Source organism: Sabethes cyaneus, chromosome 3 (assembly GCF_943734655.1).
Source record: "Sabethes cyaneus chromosome 3, idSabCyanKW18_F2, whole genome shotgun sequence".
Classification (NCBI taxonomy): domain Eukaryota; kingdom Metazoa; phylum Arthropoda; class Insecta; order Diptera; family Culicidae; genus Sabethes; species Sabethes cyaneus.
In genome coordinates this window covers 207,836,654-207,851,570 of record NC_071355.1, presented here as the reverse complement: position 1 = coordinate 207,851,570, position 14,917 = coordinate 207,836,654, and the positions used below count along the sequence as shown (strand labels likewise).

At 40.4% G+C, this 14,917-nt stretch overlaps 1 protein-coding gene across 1 annotated transcript; it reads right to left on the bottom strand.

Annotated features, from left to right (window-relative positions):
- Positions 1-11,423: 11,423 nt before the first annotated feature.
- On the bottom strand, positions 11,424-12,755 carry LOC128742267 (DET1- and DDB1-associated protein 1). The gene is made up of 4 exons (XM_053838570.1): positions 12,625-12,755; positions 12,284-12,422; positions 12,133-12,194; positions 11,424-12,071 (listed from the first exon to the last, which is right to left on the bottom strand). Exons 1-4 carry the CDS (start codon positions 12,625-12,627, stop codon positions 11,976-11,978), a joined length of 300 nt encoding a protein of 99 aa, XP_053694545.1. The 5' UTR covers positions 12,628-12,755; the 3' UTR covers positions 11,424-11,975.
- Between the last annotated feature and the right edge of the window lie 2,162 nt (positions 12,756-14,917).

The window sequence follows — 14,917 nt, the reverse complement described above, 5'->3', positions numbered from 1 at the left end:
AAAGAGCCAACAAAAATGGTAGCCTAAAAAATTAATTGTAAGCTGAAATTTCCTTCAACTTTCAGCAAATAAAATATAATATTATGGTTAGGTTTCAATTTCATTGCCTTACTGGATCTGCTCTTCATAACCGAATGCCCATATGTTTCGGGTAATGGTAGGACCGATTTTGATACTTTTGATACTTTTATCCACTGTTTCTTCAAAGCTAGCTTGTTCCCTAACACCTTAGATCCCATCATGGTGGCCCAAAATTTCTTGTTCGGGCGAAGTTCCGGCGAGTTCGGTGAGTTGGCGTCTTTTGGTATACCAACATTCTTATCTCTGTGTTATTCTAATACCGGCCGCGCGCAGTGACAGGATGCCAGGTCCTCCAAAAATAGCGTCTGGAGGCAATTGTTCCGGTAGATTTGCCCGTTGACGGTATCCGTCGTGATGCACTCATCTTGTCACACGCACCCACATGGATGGTCTGCCAAACCAAGTACATTTTGATGAATTTGTTCACCAGACTCAATACCTTTCTGGCCTGCATCAGGTCAGACTGTCTTCAGTTTTCTGCTGTTGCCCAACTGCCGCTGGATCGTCTGGGTCTCCTTGAAAGGCTTTACCATCCGGAACACCATTTTATGATGGTTTCCCAGTATTTTTGTTGGATGCAAATGAACTTTCCAACATGGCGCACATAAGTTCTTGACGAATATGCTTTCGCTCCGCCGCCAATTAGATAACCACCTAACGGATTATGATGATTTATGCCAACATAAATATTACACTTTTAGCTAAAGCAAAAGTCTTGTGCTTAACCCTCTAACGGGTAAGACCGTCTGTAGACGGCCTTCGCTTTTGGAGCTTCAGAGCCGCATACGAAATTTGTTTTTAATTGGCAGTACGCAAAATGTGTTCAGAACAGATTTCTTGACATTTTGATACTAAAACCATAACATTCTGATCACGCATTCAAAAGCTATCATCTTTCAAAAACAAAATTTCCGAAAAATTCCGAAAATAATTAATGCGGGAATATTCCCTTTTTTACTTTTGAAGGAAAACAAAATGATTGACCTAAAAAAATTTCTATGAGTAAATTTCAATTTTGTAATATATCTGAATAGAAAAAATATCTGGGCAGAGCGTTAGGAATGAAAAAAGGACAAGGGTCCATGCCTAGTGGCACGGGCGAAGGCTTGAAGTAGGACTACGAATGTAGAGTCATTCGTCTCCCAATGCCAAAGCCGGTGAATTTCATATAATAGTTGCGCAGTAACGGAAGGTTTACTCGCGCTGTTTGTACAACGCCTGTGAACCGTTGACTTTATCTTGGTATATCTCGGGAATATAGCAATAAATAAAATTACTGTTTTCAGTAAAGTTGATCCGCAGACAAAGATCTTTCAAATGGTGGAAAAAGTTCCATAAGTTTTCCACCAAGTGGCATTAGTATTCGAGTGAATTCTGTTAGGTTTTAGCATGCCTATAAATCGGAGTTGACGCGAGTAACGAAAGGTAAAGGATTGTGTTCTTACATGTGAGAAATTCATAATTTCAACTCTTCAGTTAATTTAAATGGCCGACCTGAAAAGGTCCGTTTGTTAATCTAGAATTCTCAAATTTCTGACTCGTGGTGTCCATTGTCTATTTTCGTCCATCAGATAGGTTATTGGTGTGTGGATTTTGGATTAATGGTGGGAATACTGTTTATGGGACAAACGCTACTGTTAGGATCTGCAATCAAGATAGACTTTTATGTTTATGATGTTATGAGTCGCAAGCTGGCTGCTGGCTGATAATTCACCAACGAAATGACGCACACCGACTGATGACGCACACCGAGGCAAAGGCAAACAATGTTTCAAATACAACCTTAAAAATTATGCCACTGATGTGACTCGAAAACTTGCTGTCCGATGCGTCGCAAGCTAGCTGCTTGCCGATGTGTTTCCAACGAAAGCCGGTGACCGAAGAAGGCAAGGAAGATTAACCCATAGCTTATTTCGTATATATTTCTGTCATCCGTGCTAGGGAAGCGCTGACGTGGGAAGGCAAAAAATGCAAATAATTAAATATTAAATACTCGACTCATATTTTCACAAATATTAAACGTCTGTTGGAGAAACATGTAATCTACTGTGTTGTAATGGATTTTTTGAAAAATTTCCAATCGATTGATATCAATATCTCTAGAATCTGTTGACGGATGACCGAGTTATAAGCGTGCAAACTATAACCACTTTTCGTTACATGTTCCCTTTTCGTTTTTCTAAAGTGCACCCCAATATAGAAATCAAAGAAGTAGTCCTACTTCAAAAGAAAAAGAGATATTGGACTTTTTCTTACCTGGCGCTCCTCCAGATAATTATTTTTGAATGAAAATCAGAACTTAAGGTTTTTTTTGTGTGTACTTTCATGGTAAAATAGTAATTAGCTTGATCGCATCGTTTTTACGGAGTTGCCCGTTAGAGGGTTAAACGTCTTTCTGAAGCCAAATGTCCTCTATAGAGTTTTTCAGGTAGAGTTAGAGAAAAATCTCACGTAGAGATAGGTAGAGTAGTGTATACACCCTGTAGAGTTCACTGGCAGAGCTCTACAGCAACTCTATGGGAGAGTTCTCTACTACAAAAACTCTACAGTGTATATACGTTCGTTTTGTGTTTGGTAGAGCTCTACATATACTCTACGCTTTATCTAACCTGCTAGATAGAGCTGTAGAGAACTCCGTACAGAACGATTTCGTTTTTGAAACTATTTCGCAATAGGACGCCATATTTTGCTGATGCAACCGACGCAAACAAATCGCGCATACGTATACGCGCGTATATTAAGTGTGTATATTGTGCTTATTGTGTTAATCATACAAAAGCCCCAAGCAACTAAAAGTTCCGATAAAAGTGGATTTTTAGCTTAATCAGCTACCTAAATTATCAAGAATAGAATTCTATTCAGCTTAATTTTCAAGCAGCTAACCGTACTTTCAAGTTTCAAGTTAGGAATGCTAAGCAACTTTCAAACAGAACTAGAAGGTTCGCAAAAAGTCTGCTCAGGTCACTGTATAGAACGCGGTTCAGCTAGAAAAAAAACTTCGATAATCTCAAAATTAAAAAGTAATTTTCCACATTTCCCTGTTTTTTCCTTACCTAAACCATTTTTTTTTATTATTAATGATAGGCTTAGAACGAAAACCTAGATCAGAAGAATAATAATTGTTTATTAATATTAATTTATTTTCATAACTTGCCTCGAGTTTCGAACTCGAGTACTCCTCTTGGTAACCTAGATACATACCACTGCTCCATTGCTGAAATATGAGATCTGCATAAATTTCACTCGATGTACTGATTTCTCATTTACTCTAATATCAAGGACAGCCCCTGGTTTCTTTTTGAACTTGAAAGTCATGATCTCACCTTGAAGTTCAGAAATAGTACGCGCAAAACTTCATCCGAACGTGAAAGTTCAGAAAAAGTACGCACAAGACATTTTTCGAACTGGATGGTTCGAAAGAAATACGCGCGAAGCTTTATGTGCACTTGCGTTTGACAGTTCACCAGTTTGTTTTGAATGTTTCAGCAGGAGCAAGAGATAATTTTTTCTGCAGCAACATTCAGGTTGGTAATCTATACCTATAAAAATGGATTTCTGTCTGTCTGTCCCTATGTTCCTTTCAGAATCGAAAACTACTGAACCGATCGGCGTGAAAATTTGCATGTAGGGGTTTTTGGTGCTAGGGAAGGTTCTTATGATGGTTAGAGATCCCTCTCCCCACTAAGAGGGGGGGCTCTCATACAAATGAAATACAAATTTCCTCATAACTCGAGAACTAATCAAGCAAATGGAACTAAATTTAGCATGTGGGTGTTTTCTATGGTGAATTGAGACCCCTCCCCTCTTTAGGAGAGGAATAATGACCCCTCTCCGTTTTAAGAGGGGGGGGGGCTTCCATACAAATGAAATACAAATTTCCTTATAACTCGAGAACTAATTAATCAAATGGAACCATATTTGGCATGTGGGAGTTTTTGGAGACATGAATTTTTTCTATGATGGACAGAGGTTGGAATATTATTTTGAATACTTTCCGGCATCCCCGGGCATTCTATATCCGATAAACCGAACACACTCAATGTTCAATTATCAATTTTTGAACGGATTCTGATGTTCGCATTGAGGTTCTGTTCGTGATAAAATTCAAAGCTGATGCATGCATTATCAGCGAGGCAGGCGAATAGTGTATGTTCATGAGGGATGTTCATCGATTCAAATGATCACTTTTTCGCGAATTCTCTAACCACTGATGAGGGATTAGAACCCCTCTCCCTTTTTAGGAGGGGGGGCTCCCATACAAATGAAATACAAATTTCCTCATAACTCGAGAAGTAATCAAGCAAATGGAACCAAATTTGGCATGTGGGGGGTTTTGGAGGCAGGAATTTTTTTTAATAATGGTTTGAGACCCCTCACCCCTTTGGTAGGGGGATAAGGACTCTTATAATACAAATATAACATTTTTGCGTAACTCAAAAACTAATCGAACTCGAGAAATTTTAGACTCTTTCATAAAACATTAATCAATAACAAGACCACCAAAAACTATCAATAGTAACATTAGATAATCCAGCGCGAGACGGCCACAGGCCGCGAGTGTTGCCGGCGACCTGCCATCGAAAGCGCCGGCCACAGCGGGCGACAGCCCCCGTGGAGATCACCTCTATCTAGGTTTATTCAGTTCAGCTTCAGTTGGGTCACCCCTGCGAAATGGTACTTTCTACAAAAAGATTTTCCGTGCAATGGTACATCCCGCGTAAGGTTTTTCGCGAAATGGTATTCTGCGAAACTCTATATTCCGCGCTATGGTCAACCGAGAATTGGTGTTCCGCAAAATGGTTTGTAATGATGGCGAATATTTAAATGTTATCCGCTTTATTTTATCAGGCTAAGCAATGGGAGTTGTTTTCTACTTTACTGTGAGGAAAATTTGTATATTAAAACACACATGAACTCCCCAGAAACTTGCAAAACTCAAGATTGTGACAAAAGTCATCCGAGATTCACGATTTATGACCTAATGGCTGATGCAAAATTAATTGCAGCTTCATTGATTACAGATACGCCTTGAACGCAAGGGGTCACAATGAGCTTTCGGTGGTGCCAGAAAAATGGCTCCGAAGCTCCAAATCCGGAAACATTTTGCTGTGACCCCATTCACAGCGAGTTCAAGATGTGAAAAAAATGCTTCGGGATGTCAACATTACCCCCAACAAAGCAAGGCTAAAATATAAATGTACGATCAAGCGGAATGGCATCCGGTCCTACGATGAGGCGATAGGTTTATGAGAGGAACTCTCCGGTGAGTCCTCATCAGATGCGCGGCCAGCCAACAGCCAACGCAATAAAAAGGTTAACCAGAATCCTGTGAGCTTTCAAAACGTGCTGGTTCTGGATAGTGCTGGTCTGCCTCTACCTCCAGTAATTGCAAAGCTGGAACCACCAATCGCTCCACTACGACCAACCGCCTCACCGTTGCAGCCACAACCCGTACTAATGCAACAACCACTCGCTTTACCGCAGGCATAGAACAAACCATTTCTTTTTATTGTTTTGGAAAAATCAATTTTTTGTTTTAATACCGGAGTATAAATTTCACTATTCAATCAAAACGCCGTTTCAGTGTCTGCGACGAAGTTTCGCTTCAATTTCAAACTTTCAAAACGCATGTTAAACCTTCAAGTCGCATGTTGAACTTTCAAGTCGCATGATAAACTTTCAAGTTGCTACAAACATTAGCGGTATTTTATTAGGAATCAAGCTCGGTTTGGAAATGTAGTATCATATTATTCAGCAAGAAAGTCCTGCGGAACTAAATTTGAACCAAATATGAACTCTCGAGTTCGTTCCTTAAGTGAAATCTGAACTTTTGGTTGCTTGGGGCATTAAAAAAATTGCTTTCGAATACGAACGTTATTGCTTGTTAGGATAAACTACGCTTTATTCACTATGAAATTTCGGCAAACCGGCGTTGAAAATACAAATTCATTTCATGCTGAATTTCGTTCCGTTTCTTCTGATAGAACGGTAATTGCTAGGTTTAGTTACTTTGCTCGATTGGTTCCAATAATGAAACAGCGATGATGACACAATTTGACATTTTATCTGTCAAAAGACAAAAACCACCCTTTTTACGACCGTTCAGAAACACGACTGTTTCAACCGTCGTGTCCAGTAAGGCAGCGGTTCCCAAATGGGGGTTCGCGAACCCCCAGGGGTTCGCCAAAACTTTAGTTCGCTGCAGAATAGTATAGGGAAATCCGTCAGGGGGTACGCGAACCGAAAAAAGGTTGGGAACCGCTGCAGTAAGGGAATGCGCGCACAATATAATATTCATGCATTAATTTGCAGCTAAAGCTAAAACGACCCTTAATTGTGTGTGATCCATGATTGTGGATTGACTGTATGTAAGCAAAAGCAAAACCTAGGTGCTACCTTCTGTTATCGAAACTTGATCTTCTGTTTTTGCACGACAGACTTCGCAGCCAGTTGTTACAGTGCAGGACAATTGCAGGGCGAGTTACTACGATCCTGTTGATTCCAACAGCCTCTCCCAGCCGAGATTCGAACATACGACGACTGGTTTATTAGGCCAGCATCAAACCTTCAGGTCAACTTGGAGGCAACGCTTGACTGCATGTACCTACTAATTTCCAATGAATTCTGAATATTTTTTCATCCTGGTTAATGTACGACGGCATTTTAGTTGGTTTCATACAACATAGTTCAAGACTAAAAATTGTATTTTTACTTGGAGGGAATTCTTACCATCGACGGTCAAATCAATTATCACCAATAAGCCCAACGTACGGAGACAACTCTCACAGAAATAAAGCAATTTTTGTCACTACTGCCCTTGCCGAGTTCATTCATAAGCACTCATTTCGTGTAAGTTACACAACATTATTACGTGAGCATAATTGATATCGTCACATAACCTGTACCCGTACTGTGTGCTAGAACCAATTCTCGAATGCGATCTCATCCTGTCGTTCAAGTGAAAATAGAAAATGCTCAACATTTTCGTTCATGTTCTGAAAGAAAAAAAAAGCAGAGAAGAGCCCAGAGTGTTCCCATATGTTGCAAGACAAATATTATCCCGATGATGCTCTGAGCTGAGTGTCGATTTATTATTAACCACCTGTTTCTGCTGGTGGACACAATTTCCGCGCGTGCTTGCATGAGAGGTGGGCCTTCACTCGCGATTCAATAATCATCACGCTTTTCGCAGAGAAGCGCGGGGAGAAAATTTTCTCGCGTACAGGGCAGTCGGTAGCAAGTGACTCGTGATATGAGTTGATGGGTTGTTTACAGCTACCTCCGGCGCGCCGCCCGTGATGAAGCAACCGCGAATGAACACAGATTGTCAGCTCGTTGATCATTGTCCACCGCTGCCATTACTGCCTACTGCCACCTGCTGCTTCTGTTCAACATCAACGGTGCCGTGTGTTTGAGTGTGTGCGTGTGTGATTGTTGACGGCATGAGAGCATGAGAGAGAGAGAGAGAGAGAGATCATTTTGCGAGCGGAGCGGCAAAGTGCCAGTAGAAAACGATGTGCTCAATGTAGGGTTAATGGAAAATTCGGAGTGGTCCATCTAGCGTTGAAAGGATTTTTCGTTGTACCATCACATAAATAAATTAGAATAATAGCTTAGAATAAATAGCAGCATTATAACTAAGAAAGGTTAAAGACTAATACCTAGTATTAAACAAAATAGAAAATAAAATTTGAATCTTGTATCAGATTGTCTCAAATAGGTGATACAATTGTCTCTTTTGGTCTTGAACAACAACGAATAACAAATTAAATTGTCTGTTTTGAAAAGCAATATTTTAACGGAAAATTTGGATTTTAGTTGCTTTGTTTATTCTTTGTGGTAAACGTGGGTGGAATTTGGAATACTTGTTTCGTGGATTTCAGGGCAGCAATCGATACAGTCGAGCGCAAACATGAACTAAGGTATAGATAATGCACGAGAACGGTTTTCTGGACACACTGATGCGACTGACTAAAGCTACCCTGGAGCGAGTTATGTGCTACATGCGCATTTCGGAGGCACTCTCGAATCACGTAGAGGTTTACGGTGAGGGGATGGGCTGTTCTGCATATTATTTAACATCGCGAATGAAGGTGGGATACGGCGAGCGGGCGTCGAAAAAAGAAGAACGATCTTCAGTAAAAATAGCCAATTCCTAGCCTTCGCAGACGACCTTGAAATCATTACTAGAAACTTTGGCACGGCGGAGGTAATCTACGCTACCCTAGACTAAAAACGAAGACTAGGAGGATTGCATCACAAATCAGCGTGTCGAAAACCGAATATATGGCAGGAAGAGACTCCAGAGAAAACAACGTGTGCTTCCCACGGGCAGTGACTATTGACGGTTATTAAGTGGTTGATGAGTTCATATATTTGGCATCTCCGGTCACCGCCAACAATAAAACGAGTAAGAGGATTCAACGACGCATTCAAGTTGGATATTGGGCCTATTATTTCCTCCGCAGGATGCTTCGATTAAGGAATACACGCCACCGCACAAAGCTAACGATGTACAAAACGCTTATCTGACCGGTAGTCCTCTACCGGCTTGGGATAGTAACTTTGCTTACAGAAGACATACGTGGTACTTGCTGTATTTGAACGAAAGGTGTTGCGAACTATTTTTGGCGGAGTACAAACTGATAGCGGAGACTGATGGCGTAGGCGTATGAACCACGAGTTACAGAAATTACTTGAAGTGATTCCCATCCTGCACCTGGTTAAAGTCGAGAGATTATACTGGGCCGGACACGTCACAAGGTAGCCGGACGACTGCGCAGTGAAATTCGTTCTCTCCAAGAACCCCACCGGCACCAGGAATAGAGTGACCCAACGTGCTAGATGGCTCGACTAGGTTAAAGCCGACTTGCGTGTGTCGAGACGCCAACGAATTGGCGACGAGCAGCCTAGGACTGAGTATAGTGGAGAGAAATTCTTAATACCCCGGCTCTATGCTACCAGAAACGGTAAGTACATGATACCTACTACAAATACTGGCGAATCTAACGGTTGAGTCATTTGTTTTCACGAAAACATACTAAAGCATATATCAGCGAAAGTAAGCGAGCGTTTCGGTCATATTGCTGTTATTCTTTTCTATGCGAAAACGTTCCATAAGAAAGACAAATCGAAATCGAAAGAGAGTCTGTTACCATTTTTGAACGTCGGGTTGTTCGATTTTTCACTTTTGTTCTGTGCTGCGCAGCTAGTTTCAAAAATCGAGCATACTAGCAAGTAATTATCAAATTAATTTCACACTAATGCTGTTACAGAAGTGCCAAAGGGGATTGGGCGGACCCCCATGCAGAGGCATTTGTGTGCATTCCGGGATTATAAAAATCACCTTCCAGCATTAGGATCTGTCTATGTAACCCACGTGATGATTTGTTAGTGAGAAGGAAGTGACAAATTTGCTTCAGACCTTTAGGACTCTGATTGGCAATTCACTCCATCGTCCAGCCTACCACATATATGATATTAATAACAATGGTATTAATAATATGATATTAAAGATAAAATGAATTATATATGGGTAAAAATAGAACAATCTCACCAGCAGTTTTTCGAATGGAATAGAGTTGCATCCTTTTAGTTTCTATAAGTGCTTTCAAAATGAATTTATTTTTTTCTTCAGTAGTATCCATGTGCAATATTGAAACTTGTTGCGGCCAAAGTTTTTTACTCTACTGTAAGAGGTGCTTCATGAGCTAAAATCGAACAAGTAATTAAATTAATTTAAAATGGGCTTACCTAATAACAAGGCCGTGCAGCAAAGCCGTCGGCGCAAAATCGCAGTTCAAGCAGCCGGGAACCACCCAGCATCGCTTGGCTACTCAATGGAGCATTACTGGATATGGCCACGTGGGGGCGCTAGGTATGGCTAGAGCTATGTTGGATTCAAGTATGAGTAAACAAACTTGGCATGGAACGGCACAGATTATTTTGCGAATTTGTGTAATAGAAGAATTAAACGGAAAATTTATTTTTTTTTAGTCATAATGCTCGTAATTTTCAAAACTCTTTTAAACTCCTTTCCAATCTGTAATATTATTGTCAGTTGCTGATTAGCTTTGTTGATGATTGCTCATGTAATCAGTAATGCAGTCATTGCGTTGCAGAAGTTAATCATCAATGCAGTAATTATACACCAAGACCAACGCATGTATCTTTCGAGATAAAACTGATGACGGTTCCTTTTTAGGACGCTTAGTCATACGGTGGCATTTGCACCAATCCGTTACCCAAATTATTAGTTCTTGAAATCTCATACAGTCTTCAGTATAACGAACGCAAATTTAGGCAGCATTTGCAAAGAATAATCTTGTTCCAGGTGGTAATAGTCCAGATCTGTAATTAACAAAGAAATCCACTGAGATCCTAGAGGGCTACCCTAAGGTACTCTAATGTACGGTGGTAGATTTTTGGGATCACGCCATGGAATACTGGGCAGCGCATAGCGTAGATTTTTTTTGTACTGCTTCGATTCCTGCAATTCAAATTTGTTGATGAGGCTACCAGATCTTGGTACAGAATTCCGCAAGTACAGCGTAGAAGAGGCAGACCCAGAGGCTCATGGCGACGCAGCTTAGTCGACGATATCCGGGCTGTTGACGAGAACCTATCCTGGAGACAGGTGAAAGCCATGGTAGGTAACCGTCGGCAGTGATCTGATTTCATCCTTATATTTCCGAACCGGTTTCCGTATGTAGAGTGATTTGGTTTGAGGGCCAAATATTTTGCAGACTTGCTGCTAAAACCACGAAACCCTGTAAAAAGCTCTCCATTTTCGCTAATCTCTCCTAGGCCATGGCGTCTCGCGTCCATGGCCATGACACGTTTAATAAAGTCCACATTTTTTGATCCAATCTTCGCGTTGAAGTCGCTTAGGAATTTTCTTAACTAAGCTCAACTGTTCAGCTGGCTGTAGACTCTATTTCTCTACTCTATTAGCTCAGCAGCATGTCGGCGCATAACGCTGGATCGGTGTAAGGTTTCTAACCCGTGTTCTATATCAGGCTACGATTCACTCTCTTTTATCGGCTCCCACTTCATCATTAGGGTTGCATGTGCCCCTGGCCTCAGTAAAAAAAAAGTAACTCCTCTTTCTTGAGTATCATTTTAACCTCGTAACCGGTATTCGATGAAACTGTTTTTACATTTCTTTGTAAAAAATAATCATTAGTCAATGATCATGTTATACGGATTAAAAAAACAGAAATGCACTTCAACCATCACTACTTTTGGCACAGTAATTTACATTCAAAATATGGCATCAAGCGTGTTTGCCCACATTTTCTCTTAAGTTCCAAAATCAACGTCCATCTCTAGATATTACACAAAATATATTTCCTAATTGTATCGAAATGCTACCGTCAGTGAGTGTTAATAGCATGTACATAGTTTCAAATCAAGCAAAAGACGAGATTTACCGGGATACGTTTCGCATTCGGCATATTACAATAGTCGATAACGGAAGTCTTCCATCGGAAATGTTCGCGATAATGTCAGTAAATTTCTTTCGCATATTTACCCCTGCGCCTTAGCAAATAGAAATAGAATACCGGAGAAAATGAACAAAATAAACTGAGCACAAATTTACACCAAGTTCAAAAACAACTGCAAAAACGAAAGTACTATAATGTAGTTTCCGGAAACTGCACACCAATGAGCATCTCATCTTCCTTTATTCCTACGTCAATAGATTTGTATTGATACCACGAGAGGGTTCGTACAACGTCTATTAGTTCGTTCAACTTAAACCAAAAATCTTGACCGATCAAACAGACGAGAAAACAATTTGGGATGTGATTGCTGTTCAAGATGGGATGTGCATTGGTTTCAATTTAATGTTTGCGCTGCACTTCTTAATTTGCAAGGAATGAACTACCGTTTTACGTGTTATTGTTTTCACGGTTTTCCAGTCTTGGTCGCTTTCTGAGGGCATCGCTGGATGGTTCGCTACCATGGTCGCGCTTTTTTGGTGCATTCTAGAAACGAAAGATATGAGATGTAGCTCACACTTAAGCTGGAAGCATTTTCGATACTTACCTTTTTATCCCATTGTTGGTGCAGATAGCGAAGCAAAATGTTCTTTTTCTCGGTAACTATCACTGTAAAGCGGAGATTGAAAAAGATATTTTAATTGCATGAAAACCCGATAATGCTAAACTGCGTTGAACTGTTACTGATTCACACTTACCCTGTTCAGAGGGAATTTCGGCGGTCTGGATGTACACCGACGGCCGCTTTGAGGACGTCTTCACGCCATTCTCAGTGTTAAACAACGAAAAGTTTTCCTCATTGTGGCAGGGTAGGTCTTTGAGAAATTCTGTTATAGACTAAAAGTGTTACAGTTAGTCGGATGTAATTAAGCAGATAGATATTAATAGCATATTCTCCTAGAAGTGGAGTCTAGCGTGTAGAACATAAAAAGGATGACTTCAAAATGGAACTTGCTGTTGCAAGTGAAGGAGAGTGATGGCACTATTTGAAATCGGATTTAAATATTACGGATGTTTACTATGATAAAGTTGAACTCACCATAATATCCTACGGCTAAGCTTGATGCTTTAGTGGAACACAGATACGATTAATTAGATGTATAAATGGCAAACTGCGACAAAAATGAACAAATTTCTGGTGTCAACGTTGTATTACTCCACACACGGGAAACGCAAATTATGATTGTTGAGTGTTGACAGCCAGACATTTTGACAGTTCGGAAATTTGACAATTTCGGTAGCAGGGGTGCCAGATATTTCAGCAGCATCAATACACATTAAAACGAAAAATCTAAGTTTAAGTGATATTTACTCAAAATAGAATCTCAAATAATGTAAAGAGGCAAATCTTGCGGGGCTTGCGATGGATGCCATGCTTTTGTCGCCAACATCTTAGCACATGCGGAAAAGAAACAGCAAGTCACTGCATACGTTTCACTCAACAATGTTGACAGCAAATTTACCTGTCAGGCGAGCGCTTTTTCTGCAATAGCGCCCTTCGTTAAGTCGACTGTCAAACACCGTTCGTTAAGATAGGGATAGCACCCCGCTGAGGCAAATGGATCATTGTAGGTAGCTTTTGCTCATGCTTACCGCTAGATGGACACTAAAGCCCCACGTGGCATATTTAGAGTAAACTTTAAAGCTGATACAGTTTACACGTCATAATTTCTTGCCGTTCCGTTGTTGTTGATGGTTGATAACGGTTAATCTGAGTCGTGTACCGTGGACCCCCGTTCGTTTGACCATTTTTAATCTGAACACTTTTTAATTTGAACCCCGTTGGTTTGCACGACGTGCAAATTAAAAATGGTTCAAATGTCATTCTCAACATGACATCATTTGTTTATGCAGACAATGCACATAAACACGATTCATTTGTACTGACCTAGCGTGTTTAATCGGGTTCACACTTCGTTTTCCTAACGATTAAGAGAGAAATCCGATCGGAAAATGCAATACTCGCACTTGCAACTGCCAACTAAAACAAACCACCAAAACAATAACAAAGAGCAGGGCGGCCAGTTCACACAGGTTTCAGCATATTTCGGGTTACCAGTTGTTCAAATTAAAAAGTAACCCCGTTAGTTTGCATGAGGAATCGTTCAAACGAACGGGGGTCCACTGTAGTATGAACAATGATTAAATTTAATAATCACCCATAACTTATCTCAAAAGGGCTACAAAGTTTCAGGCCATATCATAAAACCCTAAAATCATAAAACCTTCAAGTGAACAAACAACTTTGTCACACAAGTATTCCATTATTCGATAGACGCTGATCGTGCTGATCGCGTCTCGAATTTCGAGTTGACATTCCAATTAAAAGTATACCCAAATTCCTTTTCCACACTTCAAACTCATAAACTTTCCCATACCCGAAATTGCATTAACAGCAATAAGTATTTTCAATGTGAACGATTGTTCGATGCATGATCGGCGCCCGTTCGATACAATCAATGTGCGTCGACAGCATTTCCATATGCGAGCAAGTGACGACGCCACGAGCAAGTAACGACGTCATTAAATTCTTATGTCACCCAAGTCGATGCGTTCGGTGCATTGGTGTTGGGGTCAATATTTCTTTGTTTGTTTTGATTGGCTGTTCGCCGATCGTACTAAAGCGATCTGATTGGTTAATGAATTTTAGAACGTTCAGGCTTCCCCCACTTACGATGTAATAATTAAAAAAGTAGAGCCTTCTCCATTAGGGATTTGGTTTTTAATAAAGAGTCTTAATTCGGTCGCGGAAGCGACGTGTAATGAAAAATGCGTTTACTTTACTTCGCTAAAATTACCAAAAGTCCAATTTAAAAATACCTCAGTCGGTCTTTTTATGTAGACCAATCAGATTGCAAGGCAGTGTGAAAGTCGGTCATATACGTTCGTCGAATGTGTTTGACACAACATGTCTATGCTAGAGCCATCTGTGAAATTTTTTATCTTTTTCAATGATCCATTGTCGACCAACATTTGAAAAGGGCGGATAAGCCAACTGTCAAACAGAACGGGTGAGAGTTCATTTTCCTATGCTGCTCCAGCAAAACATAACTCTCACTCGTTCTGTTTGACAGATGGTGTTCGGAATAACAGTGTAATACTGTAACGACGAGCACTGCCACAGCCCTGAGTGACATTGACCTTTCAACTGTCATGAGCGATGTCAACGATCCTGAGTGCGAGCAGATACTTAGGCGACCATTACTAAAATCTATTGAAAGCGACTGGTGTAAAACACGTGCAGTGCGCAAAGTGAAACCGGGTTAAACCGTAAATTTATTAATTCAATAATTACATCTAAAAGTAGTAACTAAAACTATATATATAGATCG